The following is a 21,853-nucleotide window of genomic DNA, read 5'->3' as shown; positions in this document are numbered from 1 at the left end:
CCATCTGGGGACTTATTTATCAAGAAATACACAAGATCTACGTGAAAAAATCTTCAAAAATTCTTCTTAAAATTCTTTAAATTTTATGTACATCTGAGGCACATACAAGAAGGTTTCAACAGGGGCGCCTGGGTGGCTCAGCCGTTAAGCGTCTGCCTTCAGCTCAGGTCATGATCCCAGTGTCCTGGGATCGAGCCCCGCATTGGGCTCCCTGCTTGGCGGGAAGCCTGCTTCGCCCTCTCCCACTCCCCCTGCTTGTGTTCCTGCTCTCATTAACTCTCTCTCTGTCAAATAAATAAAAGAATCTTTAAAAATAATAATAATAATAAAAAGAAGATTTCAACAAAGAAAAAAAGCATCCCACACTCTGGACAGGTGTATTTAACATCCAAGATATCAGTTCTCTAGGAATTAATCTACAAATTTAACATGATCCCAGCGGAAATATTCTCAGGATCCTTTAGAAGTAGATTAGCTTATTCTAGTGTCCACATGCAAAAATAAACGAATATCAAAAAAAATTCTAAAGCAGAATGGGGGAACTGACCACCTCAAAAATGTACCACGGAGGGGCACCTGGGTGGCTCAGTCGTTAAGCATCTGCCTTCAGCTCAGGTCAGGATCCCAGGGTCCTGGGATTGAGCCCCGCATCTGGCTCCCTGCTCAGCGGGAAGCCTGCTTCTCCCTCTCCCGCTCCCCCTGCTTGTGTCCCCTCTCTCACTGTGTCTCTCTGTCAAATAAATAAATAAAATCTTAAAAAAAAAAAAAATGTACCATGGAGCCACAGAATGGGCATGTGTGCTTCTAACAGATGAACAGATGGACAGACTGACATCACCAAACAGTAAATGAAATGCAAACCCATGAGAATTTAGCATCTGCTAAAGGTTGTATTTCAGATCAATTAGTGCAAGAAAAATGGCTTACTTGGGAGACAGTGCTGGGGATTGCGGGCAGGTAGCTAACCATGGGACTTTCTTCCTTAATCATCTCAGTGTGAGAAAGCCCAAAGTACGCTACACACCAGTGCAGAAGAGTCGACAGAACAGACTGCTCTCTGCCCAGAAACCTGTTTGTAAGGTCGGCCCTCGGGGGTGCCTGCACACTTGGCCAGTCGACAGTTCCCTACACCACGAGCAGTGCTCCCCGTGCCTGGACCATGTGAATGAACCCCACGTTTTAGGCTGCACAGCTGCATTCCTCTGTGAGCCCGGGGTTTTGCTTCGTGTCAGGCAGAGGAAGCCTCCGTGGCTGGAGGACAAGTGTGGGAGAGACAGAACACAGCAAGCCTGCACCCGGATCCCTGCAGACTGTGCCCGTGTGTCCTTACCACACGGCGGTAAAAATCCCAGCTGTGAGACTGCGTACGCGCCGAGGCCCATGAGTCCGGCCAGCACATCTCTGACTGTGGGGGCGGCCCAGGAAGCCCAGACACAGCACCAATAAACCACAGAGAGATCGCTGCTCCAATTTTTATATGATGAGAACTACCATAAACAAAGCTGAAAGACAAACTTGAAGAAACTATTGATTTGCACGTACTTATCTGTATGCCCATCTATGTATGTATACAAGCTATAAATCTTAAGACACCCACAATCTATTAGAAATCTGTGTGCATATTTTCACAAAAGGAGCCGCACCTTGTAGTTGGCGTGAGTAGCTTTCAGGACGTCATGCAATTTGAGGTACGAAGGAAGGTGACAGAAACTCCCCAGCGACGAGGACTTATTTGCTGTAACAGGCCCTGGGGCATCAGATTGTCGAGAGGCTTTAAAACACACAAAATACACTTTGAGGTCAAAAGTACACACTTGCCAAGTTTAAGAGATCACTGGCAATAACGGTTTTTAAAGGTATTCTAAAAGAATAAAATTCAAATTCTCCCTCTGAATTTTTAATTAGTTAGAAGTAACAAGAAGTTGACTAATAAACATAAACAGAATCTGAGTATCTCCCCAAAAACCATACAATAAGGTGAGAAAGAACAGCGTACTACTATTGTCTGTCATGGTCTGGTTGCCCGTTTGCGCATCAGAGCAGGGGGTGGTGGCCTCCAGCCCCCGCACAACGTCCAGGAGCCCGAGGCTCCCAGCAGCACAGGGGCTGAGCCCGGCCAGTGTGGCCCAGGGGCCCTGAATGCCAGCAACACGCTGAGAGACTGGGAAGGGCCAAGCACTAAATAAAACTACTCTCCTCAAATTTTAAAGATTTCTGACTTGGAGCCTTTAGTTTCTTTAAGCCACCAGGAACACGATCAGGGACATACTGCTAAGTTACATTTGTGAAGTTCAGAAGATTTCAAAGCCGGTAAAGCCTCCTGCAATGCTCCAGTCAGTCCTCAGAAATTAGCAATTTGCAAACCCTTAACGTCGAGTCTCATGGGAGAGTCGCAACTGCCCGAGGCACCGTGAGACGTGCCAACGGGTCTGGTGGGGGCGCGACAGCACGGGTCGCCTCCCACCCTGCCTAGACCCTCCCGTGCCCACCCATGGCAGCTGCGTCGGCGGAAGCCACAGGCTCCCACGCAAACCCTGGCCCCTCCTAGGTGTGGAAGCCCCTCCACACGAGTTTGTCAGGTTCCTCTCTCTCAGAAGACTGTTCCCCACGTTAGCACTTCCGTCTTCCGTCTTCACGTGTCAGAACCAACTCCTTCAGCCGCTAGCTGTTCCCAGCCATCTACACCGCCTCCCTGACTGAAATCAGGGTCCTTTCCACCTCTCCTCTGCAGGGAGAAGCAGGGTGGGGAGGCCCGCGGACTGCCGTGGCCACGTATTAGCCAGGGACACAGAGTGACGCTCAAGACCGGGACACATTTATCCCTCCCCCTCTTGTTCCTCTCTCACCCCTCTGCTCATTTTTTTTTTTTTAAGATTTTATTTATTTATTTGACAGAGAGACACAGTGAGAGAGGGGACACAAGCAGGGGGCGTGGGAGAGGGAAATGTGTGGTCTGCACACATTTAGGTATTAATATTTAGTACCTGAAACGACACCAGGGGAACTCTTTCTCTGGCTTCACTGCTGTGTACTTTATTTCCAAAACCTACGAAGCTATTACATTAACCTGGGCGTGAATGGGATCTCTGTGATCCAGACGGTGCCCCAGCCCCACCCTTCCCCGCCGTCGCTTCATACCTGGACTGGCTTCACTGCCTTTCTTGGGGCTCAAGGGCACAGAGGCCGGCTCTCCGGGTTCTTTCTCCTTTCCCTTTCGTCGGATGGGACTTAGAGAAGGAGGGTTTGTCAGAGATGGCAAGGCTGCCTACAACAAAACGAAGAGTCTGTGAAGGACACCAAACCGACGCGGAAACTGAAAGTCACATACATGGTTTCCCATTTCTTGAAAACAACGCGCGCGATCATTTTTTCTTTGAGTCCTCGTTTACAGAACTCAGACACGATCCGTGTATCATCTAGTGTAACCCACACAGCCATCATACTGGCAGGTATTGACCTAGAACTTCCTAACAGGGGTGCTGTGAATGGCCAAGGACGCAAGGACCCTCAGGGAGTCAGGCAGGGCCCATCGCCCCCAGCAGCAAGCAACCAGGGCCCTCTGTGGGAGCCAGGACGTGACAAACGGTATGAAGCAAATGAGGAAACGGGCTCAGAGATGATGTAACTTATTCAACATCAAGGCTAATGAGCCACACAGCCAGGAGTCCACAGACCCAGTACACAGGGCAGAGGACCCGCTGTGGGAGGGGCCAGCGTGGGGGCACATGCTCGGCGGGCCCCAGCGCTGCTCCTCTCTCCAGTCTCAGAGAAGTGGATGGAGAGGGACAAACAGCTGGCCTCAGGAGAGTGGACTGAAGGCAGTAGGGAAGGACAGAGGGGCCAGGACATGGGCTGCTGCATCCAGAGCTCCTGCAAGTGAGAGGAGCCAGACACAAGGGTTCGCACGGTTCCTTCCCATGAAATGTCCGGGATGGGCAGGTCTGTAGAAACACCAAGTAGCTGGTGGCCACCTGGAGCTGGGGGGCAGGGGAGGCTTGGGGGTGACACCTAAAGGGTACAGTGTTCCTTTCCAGGCTCTAAATGGATTGTGGTGATGGCCACATGACTGTGAGCATATGAAAACCCACGGAATCCTACACTCCAAACAGGTGAGCTGTAGGGCACGGGAACCATGCTGCAGTTGGAGGGTGTGAACAACGCTGTCTGAAGCAGGAGAAGGGGAAGAGAGGCGGCTGGAAGACTCCATCGGGCCACCAGTTTGCACCAGAACAGTGGCAGCAAATGCACAGAAGTGTGTGTGTATTCACCTACATGCATGTGTATTTGCATGTGTGGGCGTACACGTACACGCATGTGCGCATGTGCACATATGGGTTTTGCAAGATATTTAGTAGGGAAAACACAGGACTTGACAAGCGAAGGTGGGAAGCTGTGAGACCATCACGTTCCTAGCTGACCAAGGACAAAGGGCTGGGAACATGGCAGGCACAGGCAGGGGGGAGGCTGGGCAGCTCGGATCCACGCCGTGGCTGCGATCTGCGAGCCATCCAAGTAGATGCATCGCATGTCTCTGCACTGACGCTCCAAAGACAGAGCTGGGGTCTCTGACGCGTGAACGCTGAAGACAAGCACAGACCGGACTACCCCACACTGCCCCGCCCCATACCTGAGCCACTGTCCACACATGGCCATTTAAATGTAATGACAAACAAAATCAGCAGCTCAGCGCCTCAGCTGCACTGGCCACGTTTCAAGTGCTCATTCGCCACGTGTGGTTAGTGGCCACTGTCCCAGCTCACATAGACACAGAATGTTCCCATTGCTGCAGAGTGGCACGGAATGGCACCGGCCCAGGAGTATCAAGAGAGAGGCCAACCTAGGATAGAGCCTGCAGGCCCTCTGTGCTGGGCAGAGAGGAGAAACCAGGAAGTGCCCAGGAGCAGAGGGGTGAGAGAGGAACAAGAGACAACCCAGAGGCCAATGGGAGCGCCCGCATTAGGACCAGCGTGGCGGCACCGAGGGTGTGGAGGAGAAGTGAGACAGGACCCGAGAGGTACCCACGAGACGCAAAGACCGATCTTGGCAGAAGCGTGGCTCTGGAGAGTGGCGGCCGAAGGCTGAGCAGCCGGGGGTTAAAGAATCGGTGGCCGATCACCTCACACCAGTCAGAATGGCTAAAATTAACAAGTCAGGAAACGAAAGATGTTGTTGGGGATGTGGAGAAAGGGGAACCCTCCTACACTGTTGGTGGGGGTGCAAGCTGGTGCAGCCACTCTGGAAAACAGTATGGAGGTTCCTCAAAAAGTTGAAAATAGAGCTACCATACGATCCAGCAATTGCACTACTGGGTATTTACCCCAAAGATACAAATGTAGTGATCCGAAGGGGTACATGCACCCTGATGTTTATAGCAGCAATGTCCACAATAGCCAAACTGTGGAAAGAACCAAGATGTCCATCGACAGATGAATGGATAAAGAAGATGTGGTGTATATATACACAACGGAATATTATGCAGCCATCAAAAGGAATGAAATCTTGCCATTTGCAATGACGTGGATGGAACTGAAGGGTATTATTCTAAGCAAAATAAGTCAATCAGAGAAAAACATGTTTCATATGACCTCACTGATAAGAGGAATTCTTAATCTCAGGAAATAAACTGAGGGTTGCTGGAGTGGTGGGGGGTGGGAGGGATGGGGTGGCTGGGTGATAGACATTGGGGAGGGTATGTGTTATGGTGAGCGCTGTGAATTGTGCAAGACTGTTGAATCACAGACCTGTACCTCTGAAACAAATAATACATTATATGTTAAAGAAAAAGAAGATAGCAGGAGGGGGGGAATGAAGGGGGGGAAATCGGAGGGGGAGATGAACCATGAGAGACGATGGACTCTGAGAAACAAACAGGGTTCTAGAGGGGAGGGGGGGTGGGAGGATGGGTTAGCCTGGTGATGGGTATTAAAGAGGGCATGTTCTGCATGGAGCACTGGGTGTTATATGCAAACAATGAATCATGGAACACTACATCAAAAACTAATGATGTACTGTATGGTGATTAACATAAAAAAAAAAAGAATCGGTGGCCGGAGCTGCGGACAGCGTCCAGGCCAGAGCATGCAGGAGGTACTAGGGTGTAAAGTGGGGAGACACGACTCTTCAGAAAAGTTTGTAGTGACGGGGAGACCAAATGGCCGCTAAGGGAGAACGTGAAGTTAGAAGAGCTTTTTCATGATGGAAGTAACTTGCGATGGAAAACACGGGAGGGCAAATAATCGGATATAATTATAAGTGAACTCATCTATCTTAAATTCACTGTGCAAACACGTTACCATTTGTCCTGAAGCTCATTCGTGGACCTGTACTTCATAGAGAAGCAGAACAACCTGCGAACGTTCTAGGAGACAGCAACTTCAATTCTGAGCTTTCTCAGCTAATGCTTAAAGCCTAAGAATCCAGCTAGTTCTTTCCCTCTCAGAGGCAACAGTTAACAGAACGGTACCAAAAGAGCTACAAATTGGATGACACGTTTTGGTATTAAACTTAGTGTCACCCTATGAGCAATTCTGTTCATTGAAAGCAAAAGAGAGTAAGGAAGGGGCAGACAAGTGAGCGAAGGCAGGTCCGGCGCCACGGGGTCACTGAGCTGCCCAAGCCTAAAGTTACCTTCATTGCTGGTCCCGGAGCCACATCGTCCAAGACGTGAGCACAGATATTAATCACCTTCAGCAGGTGGGAGAAGAGCTGTTCCACCATGGGCACCAGGGTCCGGTCACCCAGAGCTGGCCAGACCTCTTCCTGCTTGGCAGCTGTTGGGTTGGCCTCTTCTTCGGAGGTCCAGGAACTTCTCAGAGATTTGGGGGCACTGGCTGTGATAAGGGGAAGAGAAAATCACTAGGGAAGCTAAGTCATTTAGACCCGCCTACTTTGAGTTTGCTGGCCACCTCCACCTGGTGGTCAACTGATCCCTCCAACTCCACAGGAAATGGACTTTCACGAATGTCACCACCGGACATACACCCACCCATACATTGGTGACGTGCCAATCACCCCAGGCCCTCCGGATCTTTACAACTGAAGTTCCACTGGTGGCCATGGCCTGCTGCTCCTGCCCCTCCAGTCTCTTCCAGTCAGAGTCCTCTCCCACGGCCCACAGCCGGGATCTTGTTGAGACTCTCTCTCACCTCGACTGAGACATGAACCTCCCAAGTAGGTTTCCCTACCTTGTTCTCCAAGCAACACTCAAGCCCGTGGAGGGACTCTATCCCACAGCTAGTCCCTCCATGAGGCTCTTCCGTGACCTCCCACAGCAAACAGCACAGTCCTCCTTAACGAGGTAGCACCCCACACCCATCAAGTTCAGCAGCCTCCTTCCTCACCAGCCACATCCTCCATCCTCGTCCTCACCTGACATCCCAAACTACTTACAGTCCTCACATGTCACACAATTTTTCATGTCTCCCTGACTTCAAACAGGCTATGCCCTCCGTCTGGTGTGCCCTTTCCTGCCAGCCCATAAAACCTGTTTCCTGTCCTGGTCCCCCACAGGACAGTGATTATGGCTCCTTGGCACTGCCACTGTACTATGGTGTGTCGCTCACTGAATCCACGGCTGACTTGAGAACAGAGCCCAAGTATCAGCTTTCTTACAGCCACGGTGTCTGCTAAAACGAAATCAGAAATGCGTCCACCTGTAGCTAACTACAGGACTGCACAGGGAAGGGGCTCCTTTAAACTACTCGGCTCAGAACAGCTGCCCACAGCACACACCCACGCTGGTCACATGGGACGCTCTGACTACAGGATCAAACCATCCCTGGAGTAATTTCCCTCCGTGTGCTCACCACCCCACTCCCTAGAAGGAAACGAAAGCTATAGACCTGAAGTCCCTGTTTCAGCTCAGTATCAATACCTGCAAGCAAGTTTCCGGCTAAAACCAAAGCATCCTGATGGGCTGAGAGATCCAGCGGGAACCAAGCTGACGAGAGCAAGGTGAGGATCATTGTGGCCATGCCAACAGTACAGCTCTTTCTCGATTCATCAGAGGTGCTCAGTGGGGGCACCCTGGAAGTAGACGTGTGCCAGGTCAAACGACAAAAATTTTAAATCAAACAGTCCTGCCTTCTCTAATGAACCAGGAAGAAGGCATGTCACTACGTTTTATACCAGCTCATAAAGTGATTTTACTATTGTTAACTGACATCCTTCCAGTAAGCCACAACTCCATAAATATCATTGAGAAAGGAAACCAGGTAGCAGATCTGATTAAAACTATTGAAACTGGGGACGCCTGGGTGGCTCAGATGGTTAAACGTCTGCCTTCAGTTCAGGTCATGATCCCAGGGTCCTGGGTTCCAGCCCCACGTCGGGCCCCCTGCTCAGTGGGGAGCCTGCTTGTCCCTCTCCCTCTGCTGCTCCCCCTGCTTGTGCGCTCTCTCTGACAAATAAATAAATAAAATCTTAAAAAAATAATAATTAAAAAAAAAACTATTGAAACTCTTTTTTATAACTTTTTAGCTTTCTCTGAATTTTGCCTTAGCATATTTTACTCTCCAATGCCACAGTTGCTTAGTCAGGTCAGGTACTGGATCTCTGACCAGAAACTGAGGTTGCTCGATAACTACCTGTGGACAAAAGGAAGCAACCACTCTAGACCAGCAATCCATCCACTCCAAGCAAATGTTAGCTGGCCATATGCTGACACACAAGAAATCTGCAGATTTGTTTCCAAATATGATGGTGAGTCACCAAAATGTCTCTCAGTAATCGGTACACATAATAAAAGCTTACTCCTTAGTGCTGTAGGAGATTCAAAATTATTTCACAGATGCTATTCGGGCCATCTAGTGGAAGAAACTCATTTTTAAATAGAAACTGCTCATATAAGCTTGCCAGTTCCTTTAGCTCATCATGATTTTATATGACAGGTCACATCTGATTTCAAACAAAAAATGTTTCTAAATTTCTAGTACATAGTGTAGACATTTGGAGAGAATCAAGCCAATTAGAAACGTCTTGCCAACATATGTGAATTGTCCAAAATGAACCTACAAATGACACCCTGAAATCCTCCAAAGCACTTAAGAGTGAGCATTTGACACCCATGAGAATCACAGCGAATCCAGATTTTCCAAGAGCTCTATCACTAATTTCCCACACAGCTAACAGGGCAGAAGCAAGGATTCCTTTGGGTATGTGTCCAAAAGGTCACACTTAAAAAAGATTTAAGAAAGAAAACAGGGGATTCCAATAGCAATGTCTGTACCACATGAGTGTAGATAACCATATGCTGAGAAAAATACATACCCACAATGCCAACCTAAACTCCAAATGCAGACGGGAAAGGTGGCTGAAAGGAGACACAGAGCTTCGCAGCATCCAAACTAAAGGAGAAGAGGATAGTAAAATCACACCCACGCACAAAAAGCATTTATTAAATCGAACCTTTCGCCCTTCATAAAAAGTACGAACGATGAAAACATAATTGAGGTCTGCGTCTGACAACATCTGTCCTACCATGGCACCCATCCATCCTGCAAAGACACAGCAGGGCATGGGAAACACAGGCTCTAAGGAGGGCCCATCGTGTGCCGTGAAGACAGGTCGGCAGCTGGAGCAGCCTTCTGATCAGAATGTCCAACGATCCCGCGTCCCCGCCTCTGCCCTGAGCTCACTGACGTCCATCTCCTGAGCAGACTGCAAGGACCACAAAGGCACAGACCCTTCTCTGTGTTTATATCCCAAGCCGAGAACAGTGCCCGATACATGGAAGCCACAATAAATACAAGTAAGTAAAGTTTATGATATTTTAAACAAATCAAGGGAAGACCAAACTAGAGACGCCAAACAATATTTAGGTTTAAAAGGCACTTATGTTCTTATCAAGACAGCCTAATCCTAATTGTTGGCGTTTTCTACAACAGGTAAGCATTTCTTCTGTCACATAAAATAAACAACGAGGTTTAACCTGGCAATCAGCAAATTAACACTACCTTGTATAATATTCTCTATTTCTGATTATGAAAGTTACCCTTGTTCATTTTAGAAAATTTGCAAATATCTGAAAAATATAAAGAAGGAAACAAAGATCACAGCCCAAAAATTCATTTTGGCCATTTTCTGCCAGTCACTTCCCTGAGTACGTGAGAAAGGTACACGTGTGAATAGGACTTCCTAACAGAGATCGGACTACACGCTAGCACACCCCCACTCCGCCACTCTGTAACACTAGAGAGTCCCCGAAGCCCATGTCAACGGGTGCGTAATAAATACGAGTTTCGTTGGAATCAGAACTTAATCATCGTGCATTCTTGGACATCACGGTCCTTTTCCGCTGCCAGCGTCACAGAAAATGATACAGGTGAGTACGTTATACAAACACCTTGGCTGGCATTTCTGATGTCTTCCCCTTAGCGTCCATCACACATCACGGAGTCAGTTATATTGGAGGCATTCTGAACTTCTGACACATTACCAACTCGATCATGGCAGTTTTTATTCTCATTTTTATGTCTTCCTGTACTGGCTGAGTTTTTTTTACAATGAGCATGTATTACTTTAATAATCAGGAAAAAAAAATAGTTGTGTAATCTCCATTTAGAATACACCAAGATTCTGTTCCGGGAAGCACAAGTTCTTAGTGAGCCCCACGAATGCAAGGTCTCACACGGCAACTCACCACGAAGAACCGACTGCAGGAACCACCCAGAGTCAATTTCGCCAAGGCCAACCAAGGAGACTTACTGTGAGCGCGCGCGTGGTGGACGTGACCAGCTCACGGGAAACTGCCGCGATGACTCTGGAGAGGTTGTTCTCCACAGTGATGTCCGTCATGCTCGGCAGTAAGTTATAGCCTCTATATATTCTAACGAGAAGAACACGGAGACTTAAAACCCACTACTAAAGCTTATGACACTTCCAGAATTCAAATGGCATTTCTAAGTTTAAGCTTAAGGCCTACGAGAAGTTCCAGCAGTCTTGACTTTGACGTGACAGACAGACGGGAAGTGAACCCAGCCCAGTCCGCCCGAGCACCCACGCCGTGGCGCCCCGGGCAGTGCTGCCCCGCCACAGGCTCACGGCCCCCTCTCCACCCGTCCAAACCACTCATCTTTCAAACTTTTAAGTTGAAAGAAATCCTTCTTGAAGCTAGTCCCGACTGCAGGAAGGACGAAAGTGCTGGTTCCACGGCGGGGCCACTGCGGTGCTTCCCGAGACCACACTCACAGCACACAATGATTTCCACCCCGTGCTGAGCTTACAGATTCTGAGTCCCCAGCCCCATCGGCAGAGCCCAAGCAGGACGAGTGCTGGATTCAGGTCTGAATCGCCCAGTGTCCTCAGAACCCAACAAAACTCAGAAGACTTCTTTTCTTCCCACATCAATTCTCAAACAGCAGACAGCTAATAAGGTGCCAACGGCGCAGCTCAGCTGGCCACGGAGCTGGCCACGCAAGAACCAAATAACACAGCCAATGTCCAGAGGCCAGCCTGAGCTTGAAACAGGGAAGACTTTCGGGAGCCTGGGTGGCTCAGTTGGTTAAGCGACTGCCTTCGGCTCAGGTCATGATCCTGGAGTCCTGGGATCGAGTCCCGCATCGGGCTCCCTGCTCAGCAGGGAGTCTGCTTCTCCCTCTGACCCTCCCCCCTCTCATGTGCTCTCTCTCTCTCATTCTGTCTGTCTCAAATAAATAAATAAAATCTTTAAAAAAAAAAAAAAAAGAAACGGGGAAGACTTTCAAAGTAGTAGTGAGTAACCAATTTTAATGCGATATTATACTCATCTCTGCTGGCATTTTCTCAACTGATGCTCAGAAAAAGCAATTTACCTTAAGCTTGTTCAACTCCTGATGAGACCCTCTCACGCTGCTTTTGCTTATCTTTAACGAATATTTATCCCGAATCTTCTCAGAGAGAAGAAAAGACCACTTCTTAGGTTTACAAAAAGGAAATTCTCTGAGAAAATTATGTCCACGTGTGTTTTTAAAGCAATCTTTACATGAGATGTTATCTATTGAGGAATAACTTCCAAATCTGACAAGCTGAGTTCCAAATTCACAACAAAAGCATCAAGCAAACATCTCAGCCTTGACAGCTAAGCTTTTAAAAAATATTGCCACTGGGCGCCTGGGTGGCTCAGTTGGTTAAGCGACTGCCTTCGGCTCAGGTCATGATCCTGGAGTCCCTGGATCAAGTCCCGCATCGGGCTCCCTGCCGAGCAGGGAGCCTGCTTCTCCCTCTGACCCTCCCCCCTCTCACATGCTCTCTCTCTCTCATTCTCTGTCTCAAATAAATAAATAAAATCTTTAAAAAAAATAAAAATAAATAAATAAAAAATATTGCCACTAACAAACAGGAGAGCTACATATAAAACTCATTTTTAAAGTAACATTTAAAACACAGAGACTTAAACTGCATGAGATAGTCTTTTATGATCACTTCTGCAGCCTTCTTTGCAAACTAAAATGCAAAGGAATGATTGCTTCATTAAAGCGTTTCTGCACTAACAACTTCCACAGTCTGTGCTCGTCTGAGGCCCGACAAGCGCAGGCTGGGTGCCACCAACGGCAACAGCATTTAAAAGCTTCTCACAACAACGTGAACAGTCGTAAGTGCAAAGCACTGCACCAGTGGACAACCCTAACTAACCCTGCCGAGCCCCCTAACAGTCGGGGGTAGAGCACACAGATAGAGTGACAGAGCGAAAACGTTACCGGACAAGGTTTCAGATAAGACACAGCATAAGCATCACACACAAAAACACACTTATGAGTAGGTGGCTGGTAGTGAGCGGATTAGAAGATTCATGAAGTCCTCGCTGCGACTATGGCCGAGCTTCCTAAATGAAGATGGGCGGCGGATCCCAGAAAGGACAGACACACTACCGGAGGAGAGCACCTACGCAAACGCCCTCACCTGAAGCTTCTTCTGTAGAAAGCACGAAGTGTCAGGAAAGTCCCCCTCCCACCCATGACATCAGGCCGCACGCGGCACACGTACCTGGTGATGGTGCTGACGGAGAAGTGAGATGGAGGCTGCGTCTCGTGCATGAGGAGCTTCAGGTAAACACTGCTTTGATCTCTCGCCACAGCCACGACAGGGTCAGCTTGTCCTTGGTCGCACTTGTAGAATAGCTTTGGGACAAGCCTACCGTAGAAGTAAAGTATACTTACTGACAGAAGTCTCTGAAACTCACCTGTGATGCACCCCCCTCCTCTGTCGAGGTGGGGAAGCCTGCAGCACGGCCTACCCACTCACAGCAGCTCCCTCCTTCGGGGGCCCTCCAGCCCAGCAGACCGGGGCTGCCGGTCCCAGGACCAATCGCCCACACACCAGTCACACCAACCCTGATATGACGAGGCGCCTTACTGCCTTTCTGTCCGTCGTGGAATTAAGTACCTTTCTCTACATATAATAAAATGCTCTGATTTAAAGTTCTCTTTCCAGTCCTCTTGAGCAAGATGAATAGGTCCATGAAGCCACTGTTCACGGAAAGTACTGAGCACAGAGCAGATCTGAACACCAGGGGCCGGCCCTTACTCCCTTTTGCAGTTCTGCCTGCAAAACCAGCCCACACACTCCCAAATGGCAAAGCTCCAGCAGATGTCCCTCACACATCTAAACTCCCCTCAAAAGCAGAATACAGGCAACATTTCCCAAAAGAGCAGAAGGGCTCGTTTCTGCAATGGACAGGGCTCATAACTCTTAGAAACAACTGTTTCATCACATTGCAAACCCCAGGATCCTTAATTAAAATCTCTCTTCTGTGGAGATATGATCATAAGTACAACTTTTTTATAAGGTAAAATAAATGGCTATCATTTGCAGAAAGTGGGAAAGGTCCAAAATCGTTGATTAGGCAAGTCATACTAACCCAGTTAAGTGCACGAAAAGGTACACCTCACAAGTAAACAAAGAAATATGCAAATGACAACACTGAAAACAGAAAAGATATACATCAGGGGTGCCTGGGTGGCTCTGTCATTAAGCATCTGCCTTCAGCTCAGGTCATGGTCCCACGGTCCTGGGATCGAGCCCCGCATCGGACTCCCTGCTCAGCGGGAAGCCTGCTTCTCCCTCTCCCACTCCCCCTGCTTGTGTTCCCTCTCTTGCTGTCTCTGTCAAATAAATAAATAAATAATCTTAAAAAAAAAGAAAAGATATACATCAAAATGGAACTTTGGTTTTGATTAGTTTGATCAGAGATTTTTTTTTTTTTTTTAAAGATTTTTATTTATTTGAGAGAGAGAGAATGAGAGAGAGCAAGCACATGAGAGGGGGGAGGGTCAGAGGGAGAATCAGGCTCCCTGAGCAGGGAGCCTGATGCGGAACTCGATCCAGGGACTCCAGGATCATGACCTGAGCCGAATGCAGTCGCTTAACCAACTGAGCCACCCAGGCACCCCATGTATTATTACTTTTAAAAGATAAGTTATTTTAAAAAGAAATGCCAATTTCTGCCTCAACAATTGATACGTATTTAACTTTTTTTGAAATATTTTTTTGGTGAGAAGAATCGGGCACAGTCATATTCTGGTCATTAAGAAGTAGAGACTGGTATGTTTCTGGACAGCAATTTCACAGGAAGTACCAAAACCCGTAAGAAATCCACTTCTAGGTACTGACCCAAAAGAAATGAGAACATATGTCCACACGACGTCTTGTGGGCAAATGTTCAGCCAGCACAATCCATAGTAGCCAAAAAAGTGGAAGTAATATCAATTATCTGGTGACTGGGTAAAGAAAAGACAGTGTCGCCCCTGTAACGGAGAACTATGTATGCGGCAATAAAAGGAACACACTCTGGCACACACGACAGGATGGACGAACCCTGAAAACTAAGGGAAAAAAGCCAGAGGCAAAAGTCCATCTACTGTATGATCCCATTTATATAACATGTCCAGAAAAGGAAGTGGATTCGTGATTGCACGTGGGCACAGGGAGCTTTCTGGGGTAATGGAAATGTTCTAAAACCAGGATCGTGGTGATGGCTACACGAATCTGTAAGTTTACTACTAATCATTAAATCGTACACTTAAAATGGGTGAATGTTAAGGGATATAAAATCATACTTCAGTAAAGCTATGAAAAATTTAAAAAAAAAAAAAAAAGCAACAACAACATCAGAAAGCTTGGCCTAGTAACTCAACTTCCAGGAATTAATTCTAAGGAAAAAAATGTACACATAAACATTTGTGGGTAACAATATTCATGAGCATTACTCATTATCTAAGTCAAAGAAAACTTAACATCCAACCAAATAATATTTACATAAAAGTTTATCGCAACTACAGAATAAACTACTGGCCACTAACTACAATTTCTTTTTCTGAAACAGCATGCATAGCCTTCACTGATCTCACTCTGTATGACACGTCACACACTTCAGTACAAACATATGAACATATCTGCGCACAGGGTGCAGCCCTAGACATCACTGGTGGTCACAGTGTTTTTTACAGCACTTCCTTCACAGCAGGAAGATGTAATAACATATTAGGTGGAAATGACCAGATCACAAAATTGCACGTACACGTGGTCCCGATTCTGAAGAGACTCGTACACAGGATATACCTCAACACGTTTACAGTGATTATCTCCAGTGACAGAAATGAAGGAGATTTCTATTTTCTTCTTCGTGCTCTCCTCTATATTCCAAGCTTCTGACAGTGAAAGCGCATCACTTTTACAGCAGGAGACTAGCCGTTTTCACCCTCACTTTAGACTCCTGGGCGGTAAATAGTATCTTTTCTGATAGTTTTGGAGGAGCTGAAAGTGAGTGCCAGGATCTGGGAATGCTGACCTACTCTCTAGATGACCCAGCTCCCCTCCTCCTACCACTCAGTGCTTCCACCACTAAAGTGAGCGAAGAGAGAAAATGCGTGGTAAATACCTCATCAAAGCTGCTGCGGCAACGTGCCGCACCCTGGGGTCCTCGTCCCCGAGCAGATAGATGACGACATCATGCAGCACTCGCTCTTGCAGTTTTAAAAGCTTCAGAGAGAAGGATAAAAAAACTAGATATAACGTCTGTCTTTAACCCAATTTCAGGTAAGATACTCTGGAAGGCCAGTGAGGGAGAACTCACGATCACCAGCCTTAAATTCACACACACAAGCACGACTGTCAAGACCTGAATCGCAGAGTCCATCTAGAACAGAGCGCGCTCAGAGGAGACCCACACCCCTGGGAAAGCGCAACTCCTAGAAGTTACGACACGGCCTCACAACAATGAACTGCTTACCCCTGTGTAATGATGGGCCCCTCTGTGCAGGTTTTCTGCTTTTGCCTCCAAAAAGCTCACCAACCTAACAAAAGAACATTTTTAACACGAAACAATTTAGTGAGTCCACAGACACCCACCGTCGGCCTGCATGACCCTGACACACAGGACACAGAAGGCGGCTGCTCCGGAGGGGGCTGGGCCGGCCACCCAGAAGGCCGGAGAGAGAGCACTTCCTCAGAACCACAGAAGGACAAAGGTTTTTAAGTAAGTAGAGTTCGTATTCCCATCCTCATTTCAGACTCTGTAAACCATTTTCTTCAAAATAAATATCACCATCTATTACTGTGAGAGACTCCAAGTGGCCTCAGAGTGAGCTCAGCCACCAGGGAAGGTGAGTGCGGACTGTGGGGAGCCCTGCACAGCCTCGGGCAGGTTCCTTGCCCCCTCCCCAGGGTCCTTTCCAGCGGGCGGAGCTGAGAGGAACCCCTCATTCAGAGAGATGTTCTGAGGGAAAAAGAAACTAACCACTAACCACTCAGGGCAATGGCCCTGAGCCTGGCACATGGCAAGCACTTTATAATAGCTCCTTGAAAAACACCCAGATGCCTGGGTAATAAAAGAAATTTCCCCTTCTAAAAGAAAGCACTGGAAGAAAACATCTTAAACCAAACTTATTCCTAGAAAATGCAGAAGGCATCAAGTTATTTTTTAATTACAACAGTACAGACAGGCTGTCTGACCTAAGTTCGGTATAATGAGGAGGACGTTCCTTTTGTACATATAAGCAGGAGTGATAGAAGTCTGAGTTCTATCATTCCCGCCATCCAGGACGCTCAGATGACTGAGATCACCAGAAAGATCTACTCCTCTGCGCATATTTTAAAATCGCAAGCACAGAGCAAGCTGAGGAGGAAACCAGCATCAGCTCTCCACGCCACCCAGATTCCCAACTCACAGGTTACTCGACGACCATCACAATCAGTACTAGAAGCAACTGACCCAGGCCTTTCGATTCCTGGCTCGAACTCCCAGCAGCTTTGGTTTACAGACCTAAGGAACCTGATTCATCACTTACCTAAAGTCAATCTCTGCAAGAGTTTCCAAAAGCTCTGTCCTCACCAGCCAGTAGGAACTATCCCTCAAGGTCAGCATGTTGGTGATCAGCTGTAATCCCAAGTCGCTATAGCTACTGCCGCAGAGACTCATGACGCAGTGCTGGAAGACAAGGCCGCCGCGGGACGGCGTCGGGTCAACCCTGTGCCGCCACCGCCTCCGGACAGTTATGACATCACGCCTCCATATACCCGTTTCCTCTTCTTCTAACCGCAGCAGGGATGCTGCATTTTTCCCACATCTCTCAGAAATGTCATTAACTCAAGTTTAAAACTAAATGTGTCCCTTCCACATCACTTTGTTTCTTTCTTCCTCCTATTGCTGTCTTGGTCATGGCCTCTACTCCCAGACACCAATTTCGCGACCATGGATCAGGGGTAAACCACTCCATTCTACAACAAGTCTCAGACCCGGGGCCGACAGGGGACCCGTGCCCTTTGCTAAGCGGCCGTGTACTTCGCGGCCCCCCAACAACGGCAGAGCCCCCGTGGCCGCGCCCTTCCCACCCCTCAGTGCACACGTGGGCACTTCCATACAGCAGATGGGAGCTGACTGGGGGCCAGCAGTCTGCTGTGCCCCTGGAGAGACAGACTGACTGAAACCTGGCGAACATTTGGAACTAAGGAACAATTCTGGCCATGAAATTTTGAAAAGGGAAGGTATCCTATTCATTTGACAACTGTTGGGTTTTTGCTTCGATTTTTACTGGTTAATTTTTACTGTTGTTGATTGGCCAGTTGTGATTTACTGATCAGCTGATCTACAGCGTTCACCATGCTGCTGCGTGAAGGCTGGAGGCGCTGCAGGGACACAACACAGGGTCACTAAATAACCTCAAGACTCCCCTTGACTCCGCTCTGTGGGCCCGAGAGCGCCGGTGGTGTTTAATTCAACAGGTTTTACCCTTCATGTTGGCAAAGTATATTTCTAAATAGACCCTTTAGGAAAAGGAACATTTCAAACAAACACTCTGAGTGTTGAAACTTACACTACACTCTTCCTTTACCGGTAATACTTTCTGCAGCGGAGTGATGGACACACGCACGTTTACTATTGTTTACAACTTTAGAATGTCTAGGACCATTCAGTATTCCCACTTTTAGTTATAACAATGGTAAAATCTCCACTAATCAAAGAACCGATTTCTACAAAAGATTATGCTTACCCTCGTAGCTGTACAAGCCAACTTGCAAGTCACAGAAGATTCATCCTTCAAAGTTTTCTGCAGCAAAGGAATGCAGTCCGCCAGAGAAAATGTATTTCCTGACCAGAAGAGCAAACAGCAAGTGCCTTTACGTAACCTTGAACTTGGGCGTTCTACCTAGAAGATACCCTGAAAACTCTGCCCTTACCTGTCAGGGCCCTGATGGTGCTCATCCAGTCTCCCACTTGGAAGCGGGACCTGCTGAGGATGGAGGAGATGAGGGTCCCACAGAGAACAGCCGTGGCTCCTCTGACCTGGGGGTCTCCGTGATCGATGTAGTTCAGGATGTCTGACACATACTGCTCCTCTGCAGAGATAAATTGCTCAGCCACTGTATAAGCCCCTACCATCAATTTTCTATCTCAAAATAAAAGCTTCATTCTCAGGGAAGAAAAAAAAAAACAAGGGTGAGGGGGCAATCCAAATCTAGAAGAGACTTGAATGTAACAGCCATGAGTGGCAAAAAATATTGTGGGGTTTAAAGATTCTAGATTCATCATAGCTCTGATATCACTTCAACACAACAGATGTTCTGGATTATAATTCCAGGCTGCCGGCCAATAATCAAAATTCCAAGATTTCACTTCAAAAAAAAAAAAAAAAAAAAAGACTAGAGAAACTCAAACTAGTCCACACTTACCTAATATGAATTCAAAAGCACAAGTGTGTCCCCTCACCCAAAGAAAGGGAGGGAACGGGAGGGTAATTTTAGAAGTGCGGCCCCTCCCCCATTTACTGCAACATGAGAGTGGGTCCCAGCGTGTGCTGCAGGGGCCGGATCTGCCGCTGCTCTGCTCGCCTCGGGTCCTGCTTGTCTCTGAGTGTGAACATCTGGCCCCACGGAGTGTGACTCAAAGCAATTTTGATTATACGCAATTTGTGCTTTTGGTATAAATCCAATATGTATGTAAAGTGGCTCTTACGTTCCCACATATCTATTGTCTCGTCACGTGTGTTTAAACGAAACACTGCATCGACAGGGAGTCCAAAAAGCAAAAAACATTACTATTTATGTGTTTTATATGGAGCTACAACTCAGTTCAGAAATACCACAAATTAACTCAAAACACATACTACTCTAAACTAAAACAGCGAAGACGGTTTGACATAGTTTTTGAAGTAAGGATTAAACATGAGGGACAAGCTGTGAACTTGTAACATACCAGGGTACTCCATGGTGTCAAGAGGTACTTTATAAAGTTTGCTGAAGAAAGACTCAGGATGAAGGGCCACGGCGGCCCCCACACAGCTGAGTGCCAGCGCCTTCACACTGACCCTCACGTCCCGGTCCGGAACCAGCACTGCAAGGAAACCACCAAGGTCACCTTCAAAGCAGCCAACAGCAGTTTCCACAGAAACAAAACTAGACCCACCAACCCGGCTCACCCATCATCCCCTCCCTTCTCCCATCAGTCAGCGAAAGCCACCACTGGGCCCAGACTCTAGTCCCTCCCTCTGCTACGGCAATGAGGCACAAATCAGTCACCAAGTTGACCTTGAGACCTCGGTATTTCCGTCGGCTCTGTACCTGCCTTTCTTTTTTTTTGTTGTTTTTTTGTTTTTTTTTAATTTTATTGTATTAGTCACCCTACAATACATCATTAGTTTTTGATGTAGTGATCCACGATCCATTGTTTTCATATAACACCCAGTGCTCCATGCAGTACGTGCCCTCCTTAATACCCATCACAGGGCTAACCAATCCCCCCTCCCCCCTCCCCTCTAAAACCCTCAGTGTGTTTCTCATAGTCTCTCATGGTTCATCTCTCCCTCCAATTTCCCCCCCTTTATTTTTCGCTTCCTTCTCCTAGTGTCCTCCGTGCTATTCCTTATGTGCCACCTGTACCTGCCTTTCTATACATACCATTTTTTTCCCCAGTCAGCAAAAATGAAGCAGATAGAAGGCGGACACAATGGACAAGAGGAACAGAATCGTCATCGGTAGACTGTCCTATGTCACCTTTGATCCGGCAAGGCTACAACAAAGAAAGTAACACTTGTTTGTCTTAGGATCAAGGAACCAATACATTCATTCACTAGTGTGTTCAACAAACAGGTCCAGAGCAGCAATTATGCCGGGTGCTAGGGACACAGAGATGCCCATCTTTGTCACACACAAGCCTGGCCTCACAGACCACGGTGGAGCAGAATCAGAGCGCGATCAGAGGCAGCTAAGCCACAGGGTCACGTGGGCGGTGGCAGGGATGAGCTCACTGTGCAGGGAGGGCACACTGGAGAGAGGGCAGCTGGGAGCCGGCACTGAGGAGAGGCTGCTCAGGAAAGGACAGCACGAGCCACCATCTATAGGACAAGGGGAAGCTACTTAGGCACAAGCAAGAGCCCTGGGAATGCCCAGAGCTGAGAGGGAGCAGACCTGGCTGGAGCCGGACCTGGAAGGAAGTGCGGAGGCTACAGAATGACTGAGCATCTACAGAGGAACTAAGTATAGAACTATTTCCTGCCCTCAAGGAATTTAAAATCAAGGGAACACAAGACACAGGTAAAAAGGTAAGCAATTCAGAGATATTTTACAAGCAGTTCAATGGATAAGTCAACAACAACAAAGCCCAAACCTGATTAAAAACTGAGCAAAGGACTTGAACAGACATTTCTCCAAAGACAACATACGAATCACCAGTAAGCATATGAAAAGATGACCCACAACACTCATCATTAGGAAAACGCAAGTCAAAACCACAATGATATACAACCTTACTCCTAGTAGGATGGCTACTCTCAAATAAAGCCAGAAAATGACAAGCCTTGGCAAGGACATGGGGAAACTGGAACCCTGTGCACGGCTGGTGGGAACGCAAACTGGTGCAGCCCCTGTGGAAAACGGTGCTGAAGGTCCTCAAAAAAACCTAAAACTAGAACTACCAGAGGACCCTGAAATTCTACTTCTGGGTGTATATCCAAAAGAACTGAGAGCAGGGTCTTGAAGAGATGCCTGTAACCCCATGTTCACAGCAGCCAAAAGACAGAAGTAACCCAACTGTCCATCAACGGATGAACAGAAAACCAAAATGGGGTCCATCTGCACAGTGGGATATTATTCAGTGTCAAAAAGCAAGGGAATCCTGACACCTGCTACAACACAGATGAACCCTGAGGACATTATACCCAGTGAAATAAGCCCGTCACAAAAGAACATTGCATGGTTCCATGTGTATGTGCTTCCTGGGGTAGTCACATCCATGGAGACACAAAGTAGGTGGTGGGAGCCAGCAGCTGGGAGGAGGGAGGAATGGGGAGTTAGTGGTTAATGGGGACAGAGTTTCAATCTGGGGAGGGGAAAAGAGTTCTGGAGATGGAGGGTGGTGATAGCCACACAACATGAATGCACTTAC

The 21,853-nt window shown here is 47.6% G+C and overlaps 1 protein-coding gene across 1 annotated transcript in view; it reads right to left on the bottom strand.

The window, feature by feature from the left end:
* The window catches only part of HTT (huntingtin), a 136,834-nt gene that overhangs the window by 65,237 nt on the left and 49,744 nt on the right, over window positions 1-21,853 (bottom strand). The window contains exons 15-28 of the mRNA XM_036085639.2: window positions 20,368-20,479; window positions 19,667-19,804; window positions 18,652-18,810; window positions 18,465-18,562; window positions 17,262-17,401; window positions 16,205-16,268; window positions 15,854-15,954; window positions 12,961-13,107; window positions 10,705-10,825; window positions 9,268-9,344; window positions 7,874-8,025; window positions 6,628-6,830; window positions 3,139-3,265; window positions 1,644-1,771 (exon numbers count right to left, since the gene is read on the bottom strand). Coding sequence (XP_035941532.1) covers window positions 1,644-1,771; window positions 3,139-3,265; window positions 6,628-6,830; window positions 7,874-8,025; window positions 9,268-9,344; window positions 10,705-10,825; window positions 12,961-13,107; window positions 15,854-15,954; window positions 16,205-16,268; window positions 17,262-17,401; window positions 18,465-18,562; window positions 18,652-18,810; window positions 19,667-19,804; window positions 20,368-20,479 — 1,767 coding nt within the window. The remainder of the gene's footprint in view (window positions 1-1,643; window positions 1,772-3,138; window positions 3,266-6,627; window positions 6,831-7,873; window positions 8,026-9,267; window positions 9,345-10,704; window positions 10,826-12,960; window positions 13,108-15,853; window positions 15,955-16,204; window positions 16,269-17,261; window positions 17,402-18,464; window positions 18,563-18,651; window positions 18,811-19,666; window positions 19,805-20,367; window positions 20,480-21,853) is intronic.

The sequence above is a fragment of the Halichoerus grypus genome, chromosome 3 (genome assembly GCF_964656455.1).
Source record: "Halichoerus grypus chromosome 3, mHalGry1.hap1.1, whole genome shotgun sequence".
NCBI lineage: Eukaryota > Metazoa > Chordata > Mammalia > Carnivora > Phocidae > Halichoerus > Halichoerus grypus.
Note: the sequence above shows the minus strand (reverse complement) of the source record. Positions and strands in the feature narration are given on the sequence as shown.